Source organism: Delphinus delphis, chromosome X, assembly GCF_949987515.2.
Source record: "Delphinus delphis chromosome X, mDelDel1.2, whole genome shotgun sequence".
NCBI lineage: Eukaryota > Metazoa > Chordata > Mammalia > Artiodactyla > Delphinidae > Delphinus > Delphinus delphis.
In genome coordinates, this window is record NC_082704.1 from 39,672,925 (window position 1) to 39,694,332 (window position 21,408).

The 21,408-nt window shown below is 39.7% G+C and overlaps 1 protein-coding gene across 2 annotated transcripts; it reads left to right on the forward strand.

Annotated features, from left to right (window-relative positions):
- Nucleotides 1–17,657: 17,657 nt before the first annotated feature.
- Nucleotides 17,658–19,202, forward strand: LOC132417830 (protein BEX2-like). 2 transcript variants are annotated; one of them, XM_060001652.1, is made up of 3 exons: nucleotides 17,658–17,784; nucleotides 18,159–18,243; nucleotides 18,573–19,202. In XM_060001652.1, exon 3 carries the CDS (start codon nucleotides 18,578–18,580, stop codon nucleotides 18,962–18,964), a length of 387 nt encoding a protein of 128 aa, XP_059857635.1. In that variant the 5' UTR covers nucleotides 17,658–17,784; nucleotides 18,159–18,243; nucleotides 18,573–18,577; the 3' UTR covers nucleotides 18,965–19,202. The 2 variants fall into 2 exon arrangements, with proteins under 2 accessions (XP_059857635.1, XP_059857634.1); XM_060001651.1 differs by having other exon boundaries at nucleotides 17,675–17,889.
- Nucleotides 19,203–21,408: the final 2,206 nt, after the last annotated feature.

Sequence of the window (21,408 nt, forward strand, 5' to 3'; positions counted from 1 at the left end):
ATAACAAAAACATGTCAGTCACCAACTGGTTTTATAAGAATGAAGTCACTAAGCCACTGCAGTCACTGACCTTTAACATATCCTGAAAGGTGTTCAAGGTGGAGATAAGGAACGAGGCACTCTGTGCTCTGGGCAAACTGGTAGAACAAGCTTTCAGATAGCTATTTTCAAGAGAAAATTTTATGAATCCAATTTCTTGCATCTTCTCATACCTAGAAAATCACTAAAATCATTATTAGAAGCATCTGCTCCTTGTGAATAGCAGCAACCTCCTCATGAGCAGCAGATACTTTCTACTGAAATGTGTGTTTGATTGCACATACTCCCTTCACTGAAATTATATATAAATATAAATAAATAAATAAATACACACCCCCCCCCACACACACACACGCACACGCACACACACACACACACACACACACACACTGACCTCTCTTTGGAGCAGTTCCTCAGAGTTATCTGAGAGGCTGTCTCCCAGGCTATAATCCTAAATCCCCAAATAAAACTGAACTCACAGCTCTCACATTGTGCATTTTTTTCAGTGGACAGTTTTGGTGACCAACAAAGGGACCCAGAGCAGACTTCTCTCCTTCACATGAATTCTACGAGGATCTGGAGCCTTGGTACCAGTAAGGCCTTTTGTGTCCATTTACCTGCTCAGAGTCCAGACTAATTTGGGTGTCTTCTGGTTCTTGGATCTCCCAATTGCTGGTTGATGATCCTGAGTTTTATTTGGTGGTGTACAACATGTACTTGGCACCCCAGTTGCAAGATACTGGGATTTGCTCAGTTGAAAGACACTGAGCAGTCTGAGATGAGTGTTTAGATAGGAGGATGACCTGACATCTTTCCTCAATTCAGCTACCTTAACAGAATTTGTCAGGATTAAAATGAAGATATTACATGAGAGCTTTGTTCCGAAGAAGAGGGACAAGACTCCTCCTGGTCAGTTACAGCTTTCTCAGGCAACTGAGAAATTTATGGGAGTGGTGGAGGCAGAGTCCTCATACCATGCAGTGGTCCCATAGGGAAATCCTCTCATTAATTAAAAGACTTGCTCGTCCAGTGATCAGATATAAGAACTGGCCATTTAGTGATCCAAGCACCCATGGTGGTTTTAGACTGCTGGAGGGAGAAACGGAGACATGTAACAGAGCTGAAATGACTCTAGGGTGACACTCAGAGGAGTTAAGCTCACAAGCAGCACATGGGACCACTAAACAATTTCATTAGTAAATTTTATTCTCAACAAATTCAACTTTAAAATGGGAAACAGAGTCTCTCAAGCAGAGAAATGAGGGGCATCAGAAAGCCAGCTTCCAACTAACACCCCAACCAGGTTTATGTAAGTACAAAACTTAATTACAAGTACTTACTTAATTTGGAATTAAAGGAAATCATGCCCTGAAAATGGCCAACATGGGGGTCATTTATCGCATACACAGTTAAGTTTGAGAAAGCCAGCTTGATAAAACAAACACCTTTATAGAATTCTGACCCTAATGGAACAAATCCTTCTAGGAGAACTTGCTTTTCTCTCCCTGTGCCTTGAGATGTAAATGTTCTATCAGGGCTCTCAGGAGCACTATCTTATCTAGACCATCTCTAATTCCTGAGCCTGAGGGAAGAAAAGCGGTGGGGGGGGGGGAAGAATTTTAGGATTTAATTTAAAAATTTATTCCTACTGTAAACTAGTGAGTTTTATATTGTAATACTTGATTCATGACTAAGTTTTAAAATGAAGCTGAGATCTCTGGTTTTGCCTGTCTATATGTCTATGTGTGCATAAGTATATCTTTACTTATGGATGGTATTATCAAAATTAATTTGTAAATGAGCTCTATTTAATTGGCTTAGAGAAAATTAAGTGCTTATATAAACTCTCAGAAATATAAAAGAAACCAACCCAAATAAATTTCAGGTTCACGTGAACGAGGAAAAACTCAGTATTAAGTTAATATTTGATATTAAAGCTAGTTTAAGTTAGTTGGTTTAATTAATACAGATTTGCCTTTAGAGTCATCAACGTTAAGTATAATACTTTAATTGTACCTCGGTTTACTAGACATCAAATAAGATCTTATTATATCTGTTGCAAATTTGTCAGCAAGAAAAATAACTTGGTATGACAAAATTTTTATAAATAAATTAAATGTAAATGAAAGCACTTTTAGGTAAACGTTTTAGGAATAATTATGTTTTTTGTTTTTGTTTTTTGTTTTTTCTGTTCACATAATTTTATTTAATCTTCACAATAACCCTATGAGGTACGTAGAGTTACCCAAATCTACCCATGATGAACTGAGGGTCAGAATTCAGGGTTGGCTAGTCTTTATTTACTTACTAGTAAATAAAGTCTTTATTTATTTACTTACAGTCTTATAAGTCTTTATTTTGTGGGGGGGTTTTTAACATCTTTATTGGGGTATAATTGCTTTACAATGGTGTGTTAGTTTCTGCTTTATAACAAAGTGAATCAGTTATACATATGTGCCCATATCTCTTCCCTCTTTCGTCTCCCTCCCTCCCATCCTCCCTATCCCACCCCTCCAGGCCGTCACAAAGCACCGAGCTGATATCCCTGTGGTATGCGGCTGAGCTGATATCCCTGTGGTATGCGGCTGTTTCCCACTAGCTATCTACCTTACGTTTCGTAGTGTATATATGTCCATGCCTCTCTCTCACTTTGTCACAGCTCACCCTTCCCCCTCTCCATATCCTCAAGTCCGTTCTCCAGTAGGTCTGTGTCTTTATTCCTGTCTTACCCCTAGGATCTTCATGACATTTTTTTCCTTAAATTCCATATATATGTGTTAGCATACGGTATTTGTCTTTTTCTTTCTGACTTACTTCACTCTGTATGACAGACTCTAGGTCTATCCACCTCATTACAAATAGCTCAATTTCATTTCTTTTTATGGCTGAGTAATATTCCATTGTATATATGTGCCACATCTTCTTTATCCATTCATCCAATGATGGACACTTAGGTTGTTTCCATCTCCAGCTATTGTAAATAGAGCTGCATGAACATTTTGGTACATGATTCTTTTTCAATTTTGGTTTTCTCAGGGTATATGCCCAGTAGTGGGATTGCTGGGTCATATAGTAGTTCTATTTGTAGTTTTTTAAGGAACCTCCATACTGTTCTCCATAGTGGCTGAACCAATTCACATTCCCACCAGCAGTGCCAGAGTGTTCCCTTTTCTCCACACCCTCTCCAGCATTTATTGTTTCTAGATTTTTTGATAATGGCCATTCTGACTGGTGTGAGATGATATCTCATTGTAGTTTTGATTTGCATTTATCTAATGATTAATGATGTTGAGCATTCTTTCATGTGCTTGTTGGCAGTCTGTATATCTTCTTTGGAGAAATGTCTATTTAGGTTTTCTGCCCATTTTTGGATTGGGTTGTTTCTTTTTTTGTTATTGAGCTGCATGAGCTGCTTGTAAATTTTGGAAATTAATCCTTTGTCAGTTGCTTCATTTGCCAATATTTTCTCCCATTCTGAGGGTTGTCTTTTGGTCTTGTTTATGGTTTCCTTTGCTGTGCAAAAGCTTTGAAGTTTCATTAGGTCCCATTTGTTTATTTGTTTTTATTTCCATTTCTCTAGGAAGTGGGTCAAAAAGGATCTTGCTGTGATTTATGTCATAGAGTGTTCTGCCTATGTTTTCCTCTAAGAGTTTTATAGTGTCTGCCCTTACATTTAGGTCTTTAATCCATTTTGAACTTATTTTTGTGTATGGTGTAAGGGAGTGATCTAATCTCCTACTTTTACATGTACCTGTCCAGTTTTCCCAGCACCACTTACTGAAGAGGCTGTCCTTTCTGCACTGTACATTCCTGTCTCCTTTATCAAAGATAAGGTGACCATATGTGCGTGGGCTTATCTCTGGGCTTTCTATCCTGTTCCATTGATCTATCTTTCTGTTTTTGTGCCAGTACCATACTGTCTTGATTACTGTAGCTTTGTAGTATAGTCTGAAGTCAGGAAGCCTGATTCCTCCAGCTCCACTTTTCGTTCTCAAGACTGCTTTGGCTATTCGGGGTCTTTTGTGTTTCCATACAAATTGTGAAATTTTTTGTTCTAGTTCTGTGAAAAATGCCAGTGGTAGTTTGATAGGGATTGCATTGATTCTATAGATTGCTTTAGGTAGTAGAGTCATTTTCAGAATGTTGATTCTTCCAATCCAAGAACATGGTATATCTCTCCATCTATTTGTATCATCTTTAATTTCTTTCATCAGTGTCTTATAATTTTCTGCATACAGGTCTTTTGTCTCCTTAGGTAGGTTTATTCCTAGATATTTTATTCTTTTTGTTGCAATGGTAAATGGGAGTGTTTTCTTGATTTCACTTTCAGATTTTTCATCATTACTGTATAGGAATGCCAGAGATTTCTGTGCATTAAATATGTATCCTGCCACTTTACCAAATTCATTGATTAGCTCTAGTAGTTTTCTGGTAGCATCTTTAGGATTCTCTACGTACAGTATCATGTCATCTGCAAACAGTGACAGCTTTGCTTCTTCTTTTCCAATTTGGATTCCTCTTATTTCCTTTTCTTCTCTGATTGCTCTGGCTAAAACTTCCAAAACTATGTTGAACAAGAGTGGTGAGAGTGGGCAACCTTGTCTTGTTCCTGATCTTAGTGCAAATGCTTTCAGTTTTTCACCATTGAGGATGATGTTGGCTGTGGGCTTGTCATATATGACCTTTATTATGTTGAGGAAAGTTCCCTCTATGCCTACTTTCTGCAGGGTTTTTACCATAAATGGGTGTTGAATTTTGTCAAAAGCTTTCTCTGTATCTATTGAGATGATCATATGGTTTTTCTCCTTCAATTTGTTAATATGGTTTATCACATTGATAGATTTGCGTATACTGAAGAAACCTTGTGTTCCTTGAATACACGCCACTTGATCATGGTGTATGATCCTTTTAATGTGTTGTTGGATTCTGTTTGCTAGTATTTTGTTGAGGATTTTTGCATGTTTGTTCATCAGTGATATTGGCCTGTAGTTTTCTTTCTTTGTGACATCCTTGTATGGTTTTGGTATCAAGACCATGGTGGCTGCGTAGAAGGAATTTGGGAGTGTTCCTCCCTCTGCTATATTTTGGAAGAGTTTGAGAAGCATAGGTGTTAGCTCTTTCTCTAAATGTTTGATAGAATTCGCCTGTGAAGCCATCTGGTCCTGGCTTTTGTTTGTTGGAAGATTTTTAATCAGTTTCAAAATCAGTGCTTGTGATTGGTCTGTTCATATTTTCTATTTCTTCCTGACTCAGTCTGGGCAGGTTGTGCATTTCTAAAAATTTGTCCATTTCTTCCAGGTTGTCCATTTTATTGGCATAGCGTTGCTTGTAGTAATCTCTCATGATCTTTTTTACTTCTGCAGTGTCATTTGTTACTTCTCCTTTTTCATTTCTAATTCTATTGATTTGAGTCTCCTCCCTTTTTTTCTTGATGAGTCTGGCTAATGGTTTATCTATTTTGTTTATCTTCTCAAAGAACCAGCTTTTAGTTTTATTGATCTTTGCTATTGTTTCCTTCATTTCTTTTTCATTTATTTCTGGTTTGATCTTTATGATTTCTTTCCTTCTGCTAACTTTGGGGGTTTTTTGTTCTTCTTCCTCTAAATGCTTTATGTGCAAGTTTAGGTTGTTTATTCAAGATGTTTCCTGTTTCTTAAGGTGGGCTTGTATTGCTATAAACTTCCCTCTTAAAACTGCTTTTGCTGCATCCCATAGGTTTTGGGTCGTCGTGTCTCCATTGTCATTTGTTTCTAGGTATTTTTTGATTTCCTCTTTGATTTCTTCAGTGATCACTTCATTATTAAGTAGTGTATTGTTTAGCCTCCATGTGTTTGTATTTTTTACAGATCTTTTCCTGTAATTGATATCTAGTCTCATGGTGTTGTGGTCAGAAAAGTTACTTGATACAATTTCAATTTTCTTAAATTTACCAAGGCTTGTTTTGTGACCCAAGATATGATCTATCCTGGAGAATGTTCCATGAGCACTTGAGAAAAATGTGTATTCTGTTGTTTTTGGATGGAGTGTCCTATAAATATCAATTAAGTCCATCTTGTTTAATGTATCATTTAAAGCTTGTGTTTCCTTATTTATTTTCATTTTGGATGATCTGTCCATTGGTGAAAGTGGGTTGTTAAAGTCCCCTAGTATGAATGTGTTACTGTTGATTTCCCCTTTTATGGCTGTTAGTATTTGCCTTATGTACTGAGGTGCTCCTATGTTGGGTGCATAAATATTTACAATTGCTATATCTTCTTCTTGGATCGATCCCTTGATCATTATGTAGTGTCCTTCTTTGTCTCTTGTAATAGTCTTTATTTTAAAGTCTATTTTGCCTGATATGAGAATTGCTACTCCAGCTTTCTTTTGGTTTCCATTTGCATGGAATATCTTTTTCCATTCCCTTACTTTCAGTCTGTATGTGTCTCTAGGTCTGAAGTGGGTCTCTTGTAGACAGCATATATATGGGTCTTGTTTTTGTATCCATTCAGCCAATCTGTGTCTTTTGGTGGGAGCATTTAGTCCATTTACATTTAAGGTAATTATCGATATGTATATTCCTATTCCCATTTTCTAAATTGTTTTGGGTTCGTTATTATAGGTCTTTTCCTTCTCTTGTGTTTCTTGCCTAGAGAAGTTCCTTTAGCATTTGTTGTAAAGCTGGTTTTGTGGTGCTGAACTCTCTCAGCTTTTGCTTGTCTGTAACGGTTTTAATTTCTCCATCGAATCTGAATGAGATCCTTGCTGGGTAGAGTAGTCTTGGTTGCAGGTTTTTCTCCTTCATCACTTTCAGTATGTCCTGCCACTCCCTTCTGGATTGCAGAGTTTCTGCTGAAAGATCAGCTGTTAGCCTTATGGGGATTCCCTTATGTGTTATTTGTTGTTTTTCCCTTGCTGCTTTTAATATGCTTTCTTTGTATTTAATTTTTGACAGTTTGATTAATATGTGTCTTGGCGTATTTCTCCTTGTATTTATCCTGTATGGGACTCTCTGTGCTTCCTGGACTTGATTAACTATTTCCTTTCCCATATTAGGGAAGTTTTCAACTATAATCTCTTCAAATATTTTCTCAGTCCCTTTCTTTTTCTCTTCTTCTTCTGGAAACCCTAGAATTCGAATATTGGGGCGTTTAATGTTGTCCCAGAGGTCTCTGAGACTGTCCTCAGATTTTTCATTGTTTTTTCTTTACTCTGCTCTGCAGTAGTTATTTCCACTATTTTATCTTCCAGGTCACTTATCCGTTCTTCTGCCTCAGTTATTCTGCTATTGATCCCATCTAGAGTATTTTTCATTTCATTTATTGTGTTGTTCATCATTGTTTGTTTCATCTTTAGTTCTTCTAGGTCCTTGTTAATGGTTTCTTGCATTTTGTCTGTCCTATTTCCAAGATTTTGTATCATCTTTACTATCATTTTTCTGAATTCTTTTTCAGGTAGACTGCCTATTTCCTCTTCATTTGCTAGGTGTGGTGGGTTTTTATCTTGCTCCTTCACCTGCTGTGTGTTTTTCTGTCTTCTCATTTTACTTATCTTCCTGTGTTTGGGGTCTCCTTTTTTCAGGCTGCAGGTTTGTAGTTCCCATTGTTTTTGCTGTCTCTCCCCAGTGGCTAAGGTTGGTTCAGTGGGTTGTGTAGGCTTCCTGGTGGAGGGGACTAGTGCCTGTGTTCTGGTGGATGAGGCTGGATCTTGTCTCTCTAGTGGGCAGGTCCACATCTGGTGGTGTGTTTTGGGGTGTCTGTGGCCTTATTATGATTTTAGGCAGCCTCTCTGCTAATGGGTGGGGTTGTGCTCCTGTTTTGCTAGTTGTTTGGCATAGGGTGTCCAGCACTGTGGCTTGCTGGTCTTTGAGTGAAGCTGGGTGCTGGTGTTGAGATGGAGATATCTGGGAGATTTTCACCGTTTGATATTATGTGTAGCTGGGAGGTCTGTTGTTGACCAGTGTTCTGAATTAGGCTCTCCCACCTCAGAGGCACAGCACTGATGCCTGGCTGCAGCACCAAGAACCTTTCATCCACACGGCTCAGAATAAAAGGGAGAAAAAGTAGAAAGAAAGAAAGAAAGAAAGAAAGAAAGAAAGAAAGAAGGAAAGAAAGAAAGAAAGCAGGGAAGGAAGGAAGGAAGAAAGAAAGAAGAAAAAAGGGAAAGAAGGAAAGAAAGGAGGCAGGGAGGGAGGGAGGGAGGAAGGAAGGAAGGAAGGAGGGATGGAAGGAAAAAGAAAGAAAGAAAGAAGATACAGTAAATTAAAATAAAGTATAATAAAGCTATTAAATTAAAGAATAATTATTTAGAAAAAAAAAGGGATGGATAGAACCTTAGGACAAATGGTGGAAGTCAAAATATACAGACAAAATCTTACACAGAAGCATACACATACACCCTCACAAAAAGAGGTAAAGGGGAAAAAATCATAAATCTTGCTCTCAAATTCCACCTCCTGAATTTGGGATGATTCGTTATCTAAAGGAGGGAAGGAAGGAAAGAAAGAAAGAAAGAAAGAAAGAAAGAAAGAAGAAAGAAAGAAAGAAAGAAAGGAAGGAAGGAAGGAAGGAAGGAAGGAAGGAAGAAAGAAAGAAAGAAAGAAGGTAAAGTATAATAAAGTTTTTAAAATTAATTATTAAAAAAATTAAAAACAAAACAAAACAAAAAAAACAGATGGATAGAACCCTAGGACAAATGGTGGAAGCAAAGCTATACAGACAAAATCTCACACAGAAGCATACACATACACACTCACAAAAAGAGGAAAAGGGGAAAAATTCATAAATCTTGCTCTCAGAGACCACCTCCTCAGTTTTGGATGATTCATTGTCTATTCACATATTCCACAGATGCAGGGTACATCAAGTTGATTGTGGAGCTTTAATCCGCTGCTTCTGAGGCTGCTGGGAGAGAGTTCCCTTTCTCTTCTTTGTTCTCATAGCTCCCAGGGGCTCAGCTTTGGATTTGGCCCCGCCTCTGCATGTAGGTCGCTGGAAGGCGTCTGTTTTTTGCTCAGACAGGACAGGGTTAAAGGATCCGCTGATTCGGGGGCTCTGGCTCACTCAGGCCGCGGGGGAGGGAGTGGTGCAGAGTGCGGGGCGAGCCTGTGGTGGCAGAGGCCGGCGTGATGTTGCACCTGCCTGAGGCCCACCGTGCGTTCTCCCGGGGAAGTTGTCCCTGGATCCCGGGAACCTGGCAGTGGCGGGCTGCACAGGCTCCCTGGAAGAGGGGTGTGGATAGTGACCTGTGCTCGCACACAGGCCCCTTGGTGGCGGCAGCAGCAGCCTTAGCATCTCCCGTCCGTCTCTGGGGTCCACGCTTTTAGCCGCGGCTCGCGCCCGTCTCTGGAGTTCCTTTAAGCAGCGCTCTCAATCCCCTCTCCTCGCGTACCAGGAAACAAAGAGGGAAGAAAAAGTCTCTTGCCTCTTTGGCAGCTCCAGACCTTTTCCCGGACTCCCTCCCGGCTAGTCGTGGTGCACTAACCCCTTCAGGCTGTGTGCACGCAGCCAACCCCAGTCCTCTCCCTGCGCTCCGACCAAAGCCTGAGCCTCAGCTCGCAGCCCCGTGCGCCCCGGCGGGTGAGCAGACAAGCCTCTCAAGCTGGTGAGTGCTGGTCGGCACCGATCCTCTGTGCAGGAATCTCCCTGCTTTGCCTTCCGCACCCCTGTTGCTGTGCTCTCCTCCACGGCTCGGAAGCTCCCCCCTCTGCCTCCCGCAGTCTCTGCCCGCGAAGGGGCTTCCTAGTGTGTGGAAACCTTTCCTTCTTCACAGCTCCCTCCCACTGGTGCAGGTGCTGTCCCTATTCTTTTGTCTCTGTTTTTTCTTTTTTTCTTTTGCCCTATCCAGGTACATGGGGAGTTTCTTGCCTTTTGGGAGGTCTGAGGTCTTCTGCCAGCATTCGGTAGGTGTTCTGTAGGAGTTGCTCCACGTATAGATGTATTTCTGGTGTATCTGTGGGGAGGAAGGTGATCGCGTTTTACTGTTCTGCCATCTTCCCCTCTGCCCCAGGAATAATTATATTTTAAGAATATCTACTTTAAAATAATCTCTCCATACTTTGGTAACTTGAAACTTTAGAGTTTTGCTAAATTAAGTTAAATGGTGAAATTTTATTGAATAACTAAAAGCCATTCCCAAATAAAGTAATATACTGAAACATTAATTACTGAATATTGGCTTCCTTTTACACAGAAACTGAAGATATTTAAGACTATTAATAAATATGTTTGTTGTCATGCTAGGACATTTTCTATAAGAAAGCACATAATTTTAGAAATTATTATTGGTATTTATAAGTTTGCCAATCTACAGAATGCTAATGTAAAAGACAGTTCACAACTGCTTACTTCTTACTTTTTACTAGAAATTAGGGTTTTTAAGAATTGAGAATTCTAATTTAAATCTGTAATTAAAGCTACTAGAAATAATAAGGGAAACATTTCAGTATACAAGGAAAGTACGATGTGTGTTTTCAGTATAAGAAAGTATGAGGGGCTTCCCTGGTGGTGCAGTGGTTAAGAATCCACCTGTAAATGCAGGGGACACAGGATCGAGCCCTGGTCTGGGAAGATCTCACATGCTGCAGAGTAACTAAGCCCACGCGCCACAACTACGGAGCCTACACTCTAGAACCTGCGAGCCACAACTGCTGAAGCCCACATGCCACAACTACTGAAGCCCACATGCCTAGAGACCATGCTCTGCAACAAGAGAAGCCATCACAATGAGAAGCCCGCATACCAAAATGAAGGGTAGCCCCTGCTCGCCACAACTAGAGAAAGCTCGCATGCAGCAATAAAGACCCAACATAGCCAAAAATAAATAAATAAACAAACAAATAAATAAATAAAATAAATCTAAAAAAAAGAAGGTATGAGGAATGAAATTGCATTTTTTTTTTTTTTTTGCGGTACGTGGGCCTCTCACTGTTGTGGCCTCTCCCGTTGTGGAGCACAGGCTCCGGATGCGCAGGCTCAGCAGCCATGGCTCACAGGTCCAGCTGCTCCGCGGCATGTGAGATCCTCCCGGACCGGGGCACGAACCCGTGTGCCCTGCATCGGCAGGTGGACTCTCAACCACTGCGCCATCAGGGAAACCCCTGAAATTGCATTTTGTTAAGGGAAAGAAAGCAATTTTGTCTCAATGCTGGTTATTTCTAAATAAGAAAGAAAATAAGGGTCAAATTAATATGGACATAGAAATTTGTAGAAGGTTCCTGGGAAAGAAAAAAAATATTTATAATGGTATTCTATGTGTGGTCAGAACTGACTAAGATTAGAATAAATTTAATTGAGTTCTAATAGTAAAGGAAAAGTGGTTCAAACCTGAATTTGGTTTCTGTCTCTGTTAACAGGGCACAGTTTTCTTTAACTATTGATCTGCTTTTGATAACAGATTGTAAAGTTTCTTTACCTTTAACTGGTAACCTGCTACAACTTTCTGTATTTGCCTTTGAAATATTTTACTGTCACTTTGGTTAAGTGAGTAAGTATTGTTTCACAGTGACATATGATCCTATTTGACCACGTGTTTGAAGGCCTTTTGATATTTTTTGACAAACTTCCAACTCAAATTCCAGTGAAGTTCCTTGGACCTCTTACTAACTTTGGAAGGGCTTCAAAGGGCCCATGAAACATCCCAAAGAGAGATATTAAACTAATTAGGTTCATTTGATATGTTGAATTACATGGGAAGCACTGTCAAGCACTGAGTAAGAAACCTTTCGATGTTGTATGGTATGGGTAAACGTTATTTTAAATATTCTAGAAATTATATGGAATTTCTAAAAATTAAATACGGCCTGATAAAATGTTATTGGTCATAATCTAGTTATTATTTTAAAATGTTGTATGTCACAACAGTAACTGAGTTTCTTTGTCAATTGCATTGTAATCAGTTCTTTAACCATGCCTTCTTAAGTCTTTTTTCATTCATAGACAGTTTTAGGTTTACTTTGATGTCTTTGCAAAAATACTTCATCTTCAGGAAGATTCATAGAAAGGACTTTTTGACAAGTACAGGTTTCTGATAACTTTCAGATCATACCGCTGAACTGGATAAAACATTAAGGAATGGAAACCCTGATGGCTTTATAAAACTGTTAACAAGAGATCAAGGATTAGTTACATAACACTGAATTATGAATATTGTTATAATTTTTATGGTTTCTGTCTAAAATGTTAATGGCTTTTAATCTGTGTTTTCCAGATATTAAGAAACACTTCCCCTCAAGCTAATTATGACTTAGAGCAGTTTGGTAAATTATTCTTTTGTAAGCAGAATTTAAAAATTTATCTTTTCTCTCTACCTGATCCCTCCATAGATAGGAAACTCTTAGGTTCCCAGCTGCCTTATCAGGTAAGTAAAGCAGAATCTCAAGATATTTTGGGAATCTCAGGAAGAGAGGAATTCGCCCAAATCTATAGATATTGCAGGCAGAATCTGATGGAAAGCCAGTTTTAAAAGAGCCTGTATGATCAACTACACTTATGTAAGTAGTCAGGCCAAGTGTATTGAAACCAGAATTATTTGCAAACAAATTCGTCTTAATTTGGCTATATTTGGTGGAAATGCGGGTAAATTTAGAAAGAAAAAATTTGTTTCAGCAGTATACCTTTGTGGATATTAAATTCTAATGTTGTTTGTCTAAGACTCACTTCCTTATTACTCACTCATTATTCCTCATTACTATGTTACATTATTGTAAAATTTAATTGAATTATTAAAAGGACATTCTAAGCTTGTTTCTTTTTTCTATTTATACATTTTTAATTGAAGTACAGTTGATTTACAATGTTTCAGGTGTACAGCAAAGTGATTCAGTTTTTTATATATATATAATATATACATTATATATATATATATTATTTTTCAGATTCTTTTCCATTGTAGGTTATTACAAAATATTGACTATAGTTCCCTATGCTATACAGTAGGTCCTTGTTGTTTATCTATTTTATATATAGTAGTGTGTATCTATTAATCCCAAATTCCTAATTTATCCCTGCCCCCCTGCCCCATTGGTAACCGTAAGTTTGTTTTCTATGTCTGTGAGTCGATTTCTGTTTTATAAGTAAGTTCATTTGTATCATGTTTTTAGATTTCACATATAAGTGATATCATATGATATTTGTCTTTCTCTGTCTGACTTACTTCACTTAGTATGATTATATCCAAGTCCATCCATGTTGCTGCAAATGGCATTATTTCATTCTTTTTTATGGCTGAGTCTATTCCATTGTGTGTGTGTATACACACACACACACACACACACACACACACACACACACACACCCCACATCTTCTTTATCCATTCATCTGCCTAGACATTTAGGTTGCTTCCATATTTTGGTTACTGCAAATAGTCTAAGCTTGTTTCTGAAGCAAGATGGAGATGGAGATCAGCTGCTCCATGACCTGCAACCAGCAGGTTATGCATACTGGAAAAGACATCATTTAAAGGACTAACTCCAACCTAGATTGAAAGAACTTTATGTGCTCTTAACTAGCTCATGTACAGCAAAACTGAAGGGAATTAACTCTTGGATTCATATTTTCCACTTAGAAAAGGTCCTTGCACTGGACTGGTCTATAGGGAAGGCTGTTGACCTCAAACTCACCTTAAAACAACACTCAAACAGAGGAGAAACTAAGAGACCAAAGTGAGAAGAAGATGACATCTGAAGTAGCCAGCTGACCCAAGATGCCAGACCAGGTCTGTATACCAATTACTTTGATAACTGCTCACACTTTTGCTTATGAACCAAATGTATTTCTTTCTTGGGTTCAATCATATGTAAGTTTCAAAAAAAAAGAAAAAGAAACCAATCCAATTGTTGGGTTTATGTTCAATTACCTACATTCAGTACTTCTGGGTTACCTTGGTGGATTTCTCCTTTCCAAGGCTCTAATTGGATGGCCCTTAGGAAATGTATTCTAGAAGAAAGAAGTTACAGTTTTGTTCAGGCTACTATTGATATTACTAGATGGGAGTCCCTCACTTGGACAATCAATCTACTTGCTCTGACCATAATAATAAATATGAATTTTCTTTTAAAGTCACTTAAGCTCAATCAGAGCAAAGAGCTAAATTTCAGTCAAAGAATATAAGCTCCCTGTTATGGGATTGATTTATATGGTTAACACCAGACCACAGTCGTTTAAGTTTAAAGATCTCCCTTGTGTTGGGAACAATTAAACCATACTAAGGATAATCAGTCTCATAACACTAGGAAATTGGGCTGGGTGCCTTATGAACAATGCCAATATATCATTTCCCTTAAAGACAAGGATTGGTACAGAACAGACTAAATCAGATGACCTGGGGATATACTGGGATGCACCTAATGGAAGTTCTTGGCTTAAATTCTTGCTTATGACCTTACTAATGCTACTATCTATATTACTTGTATTCTGCCCATTTTACAAGATTGTTGCTTCTTATATTACCAAATGTATGACTGTGCCTCTGATAAAATGATGACTAGGTGACTTGAAACGGTTGACCAAATACATAGTTCTATAAGATCAATTGATTGTAATAGTGTAACTCTAGATATGGGAGGAAGCAATAAGAGGGAATCATTTCTTGGACCATAGCAGACTAGTAAGTCAGATGATCCAAAGACTTTTGGCTACTGTTAACGGGGCCTAGTCCAGTAATACCACATTGAATGGTCTATCAATGAAATCTTAGCCTGACCTAGGAATGAACATTCCCAGTACTGTGGGACAAAATGGTCATGAAATGCCTCCCAAAACATGGTCAATTTTATGACCATGGAGCGGGGGAGGGAGCATTGGGGGGGCCCTGACTACAAAAATATGGCAATTGCCACCTGGTTCTATAAGAATGAAGTAACTTAGCCACTGAAGTTACAGACCTTTAACACACCCTGAAAGGAGATCAGGGCAGAGATCACGAATGAGGCACTCTGTGCTCTGGGAAAACTGGCAGAACAGGCCTTCAAATCCATCAGATAATCAAATATTTTCAGAAGAAAATTTTATGAACCCAATTTTTTGCATCTTCTCATACCTAGAAAAGCACTTAAAATCATTAACAGAGACATCTGGTCCTCGTGAGTAGCAGAAACCTTCCCATGACTAGCAGCAACCTTCTACTGAGATGTGTGCTTGATTGCACATACTCCCTTCACCAAAACTATGTATATATACACTGACCTCTCCCCTGACCTCTTTGGAGCAGTTCCTCAGAGCTATCTGAGAGGCTGTCTCCCAGGCTACAGTCCTCAGTAAGTCCCCAAATCAAACTGAACTGACAGTTATCATGTTGTGAACTGTTTTTCAGTCAACAATTCATGCCCACTAATATGAGTAGAATCAAAATTTCATATGATAACAAATGGTGAGGATGTGGCAAATTCAGAACTCTCATACAGTGTTGGTAGGTATGTAAAAGGGTCAACACTGTGGAAAACATTTTGGCAGTTCCTCAAATGATTAATTATATTATTGTTATGAAGTATGAAAACATTATGCTAAATCAAGAAGTGAGCCCCAAAAGAACACATATTATATATGGTTTCATTTATATGAAATGTTCAGAATGGGGAAATCTACAGAGATAGAAAGTACGTTTGCTTTGTATGGTTGCTTTGACCTGGAGAGGATGGGAGGATAGGAGAGTGATAGTTAAAGAGTACTTTCTGAATTTTTTTTTGAGGTGATGAAAATGTTCTAAAATTGACTGTGGTGATGGTTGTACATATCTGTGAATAAAGTAAACATCATTGAAGTGTACACTTTAAATGGATATTGTATGATATGTGGATTATAGCTCCATGATGCTGTTATTAAAAGACATAAATAGAGTCTTAGCCCAATTTGGTTATTAATTGAATATGAGAGACAATGAAGAAGGATTCAAGGATGATGGCCTGGTTCTGAGTTGGCCAATGGGTGGATACTAAGGCAGAAAACAAAGGGAAAAGAAGCAGGTCTAAGGTGAGAATAAATGACTAGAGTTAGTGAGACAGCATATATAGACACTTTTAACCTTTTTTAGGGGCAAAGAACCACAGCCTCTTTTGAGAATCTTCTAAAAATTATAGCCTTTCTTCCCACAAAAATGTGAATATATAATCACCCCCCCATACAGATAATTTTGAATAACATTTAAGGTGTTCCACAGACTTCCTTGTTTGCATGCCTAATATAAGGTTACTCAGAATTGTCAGCAGAGAATGTTCCTTGGACCCTGGCATAAGTGAGGGAGTATCAGGGTGGGTATGGACTGGAAGATAGTGATCCTGCAGCAAGGCTGGGTTCTTCCTGAGTGCACTGGAGGTGAGGAGGTAAGGGTGAGGATCTCAACTCTCTGCACTTCCCAAGCCAGGTGAGAGATAGCAGAAAGGTCCCAAAGAGGTTTCCACTTGGACAAGGTGAAAAAAAGGAGAGAGCAGGCAGACCTGGGAGGCTCTCTCTGAAGGAATTACTTTTCTACAATTATTGTAATCCGCCACCACAGAGGTGTAGAAGAGCCCCATCTGGTTTTGAGTATGAGAACAAACCCCTCATCTATGTGGGAGATAAGTCACTAGGTAGGATTTTGGGGAAGAAATGGAGGGAAGGAACCAAAGGAATTTACTCAGGTCCAGACCTTAGTCACCTGTCCATCTATATTTTTGGAGTAAGAAACAATCAGGAGCCTGAATGTAGGAAATGGGAGGCTCTGGAATGTGGCAGCAGGAAGACCAGCCCCTTCCCAACCTCTTGATAGGGCAGTGGTGATGCGATTATCTCTGCATCCCTCAACCTGCATCAGCCTCATAGCTCTTCCCTTTGCTTAGGTCTTCAAAACCAACTTTAATAACAGCTGTTAAATTTAAGCAGATGACTTCAGTTGCCAGCAAATGCTTTTCCATATTTAATGAATGTTTATTATGGTAGAATAAAATGTAAATGTTTATTAATAAAACTTGAAATCTGTCCCAGAAGGAATATAAAGGCAGATTATTTCATAAAATAGCCAAGATTTGACAATCAGACTTCTCCGTGAATATTAACTTCACAGATAATTTTCAAAACATCGCGACTGTGTTTAGAAAGATTTCCCCCATTTTTTTAATTCCATAAAATTCTGAAACAAGCTAGAATATTCTAAAAATGAAGTTGTGTGGAGCCCAAAGAAAATACTTTCTGTGTGGTGCAAGAGAACATAAACAATGAGTTTTCTTTTTTTTTTTTTTTACTTCCCCAACTTGAGACATGTCTTTCAAAAAACGAAATTTCCTAATTTTCAGGTTTTTTAGAGGCATACTGATTTTTAAAAAGGAAATAAAGAGAAATTACTAGGAAGCAAATAATATACAGCTAGTGAGAACAGGAGAAAAAAGCAGAAAGGGCCAAAGTCAATACCAAGGCCTTGGAGTGGTGGGAAGGGAGATGCAGACTCTCCCTGGTAACTAGAGAAGGTCAAACCCCAAACATAAGGGCAGTGAGGCCGCCTGTGGGCCCTCGGATCGGAAAGGACCAAGCTGAGGAACCGGACGTAGCGCACAGCTGCGTGTAGGGGGAGATCTTGCTTGCTGAGGTGGAGGGGAGGGTCCTGTTGAACTCTGCGTCAGCCCGGGTGGGTGGGGAGGAGGATCTGAGGGCGAGGTCCGCGGTGACGCGAAGCCCTCACGTGACCGCGAGCTGCAGAGCGACGCAGCCTTTGGTGCAGTCGTCACTCGTGTCTGGGTACCAGCTCCCCGCTGCCCTGCGCACGGCGGGCTGGCATCGGGCCCGGGGGAAGCGGAGCAGGTAAGGGCCCCGAGGCCCACGCGCTGACGCCTGGGAGGCAGCGGCCAGCCAACCCCAGAGGCCGGTGCACGGGTTCTGCGCAGGGGATCACCGCGGCGGGTCCCGGTGAGCTCTCTCCACACCCTTGCTTTCTTGGGAACAGAAATAGGGGCCCCCTGGCGTGAGGGTTGCAGGGGCAGCAGGGTTCCAGGCCTCAAAGCAACTTAAGAGCAATGGGAAATCATCCCTGAGTTCCTGCAGGGCAATGGTGAACCCGGGAAGGGGGCGGTGGACGCAGGTCGGGGGTGGCGGCGGGGGGTAGGCGGTGAGGGGCGGTGGTTCAACGCCGAGAGCTTGGCGACAGTACTCGCTCCCTCCATCCCTGCCTTCTGCAGGTCTGCGGATCTAAGTGTCAAGTGTTGCGGCGACGCACTTGCAGCGAGAATCGGGAGGAGGAGGAGACAGCAAGGATAGGCCCAGGTCGGTGCAGAGGACGGTGTGTGTGGGTGGGTGCAGAGCCCCGTCATACCCCCGCCCCGCCACCTTCCCCATGCCCTGTCCTCCACTTTGTTGTTTGGAGAGGCCTGGGGGAGGGATCAGTAAGGAAAATGGTGGGTTTGGGAGGAGGGAGGGAAAGAACTGAGTGGGGGAGGGCTCGGACTGGGGGCCCCCTAGAGGGCTTATGAAGCCTTTCAGGTGGGAAAATGAAATTTAAAAAATAATAATAACACATGCTATCCAGACCTCTGTCCTTGGTGCTGGTCTATCCACGAAAAATGCAGCCCTTTTTCTTGTCTTTTGTCTCCTAGGAGCAATGGCATCCAAAGAGGAACAAGTGATGAAAAATATCAACATGGAAAATGCCAACGAGGAAAATGATAAAAAGGATGAAAAAGAGCAAGTTGCTAATAAAGGAGAGCCTTTGGCCCTACCTTCGGGATCTGGTGAATATTGTGTACCTGGAGGAAATGATAGGCGGTTCCATGTTAGGCAGCCCATCCTGCAGTATAGATGGGACATGACTCAGAGGCTTGAAGAGCCACAGGCAAGGATGAGAGAGGAGAATATGGAAAGGATTGGGGAAGAGATGAGACAACTCATGCAAAAGCTGAGGGAAAAGCAGTTGAGTCATAGTCTGCGGGCAGTTAGCACTGACCCCCCTCACCATGACCATTATGATGAGTTTTGCCTTATGCCTTGAATCCTGATATTTTCCCTGAAGTTAGTAGGGAGACACACCTGCTTCCTAAACTTACATGTTCATGATGTACCTTTGTTGTAAACCTGTTGATGCCACTCATTTCTGGTGGGTCTCATATTACCAGCTTCTAGTTGAATGTGTTTTTGACCCAGTCTGTAAGATTCTGTTAGCAGAAGAATTTTACCTATTGCATGGCAAGATGCTTATTATATACTGTGAAGTTAATAAAGCAGTTTTAAAAAGCAATCTATGTATTCTTTTTTATTTCAAATCTCATATTTATCTAATACATGAGGAGAAAATGCTGAAATTAAATGTACCAAAAGATTAATACAGGGACTCGATTCTGTGAGATGGTTTGATGTGTTTTCTTTTATAATTTAGTTTGAGAAGATATGCAAACTATTTTTAATGACTGTATGAGAGCCATAGGGTCACAATAAATACTTGGTCCCTAAATTTGGATCTTTTAGCCAGATGAATAAACCCAGGAATTCTTTATAAATTAGGAACTATATTTGCTTTACATGACTGTGAAACAAGGTCAGGAGTGTGTAAGCTGTGTTTCCCTATTTTTGCCCCCATCCCCACATATTAGGCAAGAACCACCTCCCCATAAGTTTTCCCTTCAAATATTTAGCAGAGTCCCCAAAGATAGATCTGCCCAATACAGCATCCCTCTTCCCCTTCAGGCCTGCAATTTCTGCTGGTCAAGGTGTGATTTCTGCCTGACAAAAACTTAACAAAGTACGATTAATAACAATTGCATCAGGAGCTCTGAGTTCTTGTCTCATTCCATCCCTGAATAAAATAACATTGGATATGTAACTTCAGTTCTCTAGAGGAGATTACCTGCAATTTCTAACGGAACACTGAATTTATTTAATAATGTCCTAGTGTTTCTAAAAGTATGCTGATCAGCCACCTGTGTGAAAATCACCTGAGGAGTTTCTTGAAAATGTCCCACTCCAAATCTACTGAATGGAGTTCCAGAACTTTAGTTTTTAACAAACTTCCCTGGTGATTTTAATGCACATTAACATTTAAAAGGCTACTGGTGTGTATATCCTTACTATGATCTCAATTCTTTAGTAGGAACAAGAATAATTAGAAGAACATAAAGATGAATATCTGAATTCAATGGAGAGAAGCATTAAAATGCAAAGGATGAGAAAAATTTAAAGACCTTTAGATTTACTACATAAAAATTGAAAGTGTATACACTAAAAAGTTAACAGTGGTTATCTCTTGAGGGATATTGGGTGATTTTTTTCTTTGTATTAAACTACATTTTTCTTAAGGAATATGGATTACTTGTGCAAAAAAGAAATAAAAGCCAATAATAGATCCAGATCCAAAGAACTCTTCAGTGAGCTTATAAATGCAATGGAGGCACTTAAAACATTCTCACTGACAGAAAGATATGTAGATTTCAAATTACTTATGGATATGGTATTCATGCCTTGGTTTAATTTTCTCTCCTATTGAATGTAGGCAAAATCACTGTCTTACTTCTAATCAATAGAATACAGCAAAAATGATGTGTTGTAACTTCTGTGATTGCATTACAGAAGATTATGACTTCTCTCTTGCTAGGAGGCTCTCTCCCTGTCCCCTACCCTTGCTGGCTTTGATGAAACAAGCTGCCATGTTGGAGAGGCCCGTATGGCAAAATCCTGAGAGTCTTATAGCCAACGGGCAGTGAGGAACAAAGACTCTCAGTTCTATAGCTCTTGAGGGAGTGAATCTTGCCAAAAAACATAAGTGAGTTTGGAAACAGATGCTTCCCTACTCAAGTCTTCAGATAAGACCCTGGCCCTGGCCAACAAATTGATTGCAGATTTGCAAAAGACCCCGAGGCAGAAGACACAGATTAGCCACACCCAGACTTCTGATTCATAGAATCTCTAGGACAATAAATGTGTGTGGTTTTAAGTTGCTAAATTTGGGGGTAATTTGTTACACAACAATGGTTAGCTGATACAGTATGTATATCTAAAGGATAATTATGCTTTTAAAACATAACCACAGTACCATAATCACAAACAAATGTGGGAAACAATTATTTAATATCCAGTCATTGTTCAAATTTCCAGTGGTCTCATATTTTTTAACCCCAAACTATATAAACCAACAAAAAATAAAATTTTAACCACAAACTACATGTTAACAAAAAATAAATTGGCCAACAATATTGGCCTTGTCTGGTTGCAAATAACAGGAACAACCTAATGTAAAGTTTTCTACTGGGAATTTGACAAGAGTGTGTGTTTGAAAAAGAGTCTCATATCCAACATAGACCTGAAGCCACAGATTCTGAAAATCTAGCAAATATTAAGAGAGAAACTAGTCTGTTCTATGCAATGAAAATATAGGGTAGAGTCAGGGTCAGGAAGGGGAATTACACAGACAACTTCATAACCCAAAACAGTCATTTGAGATTC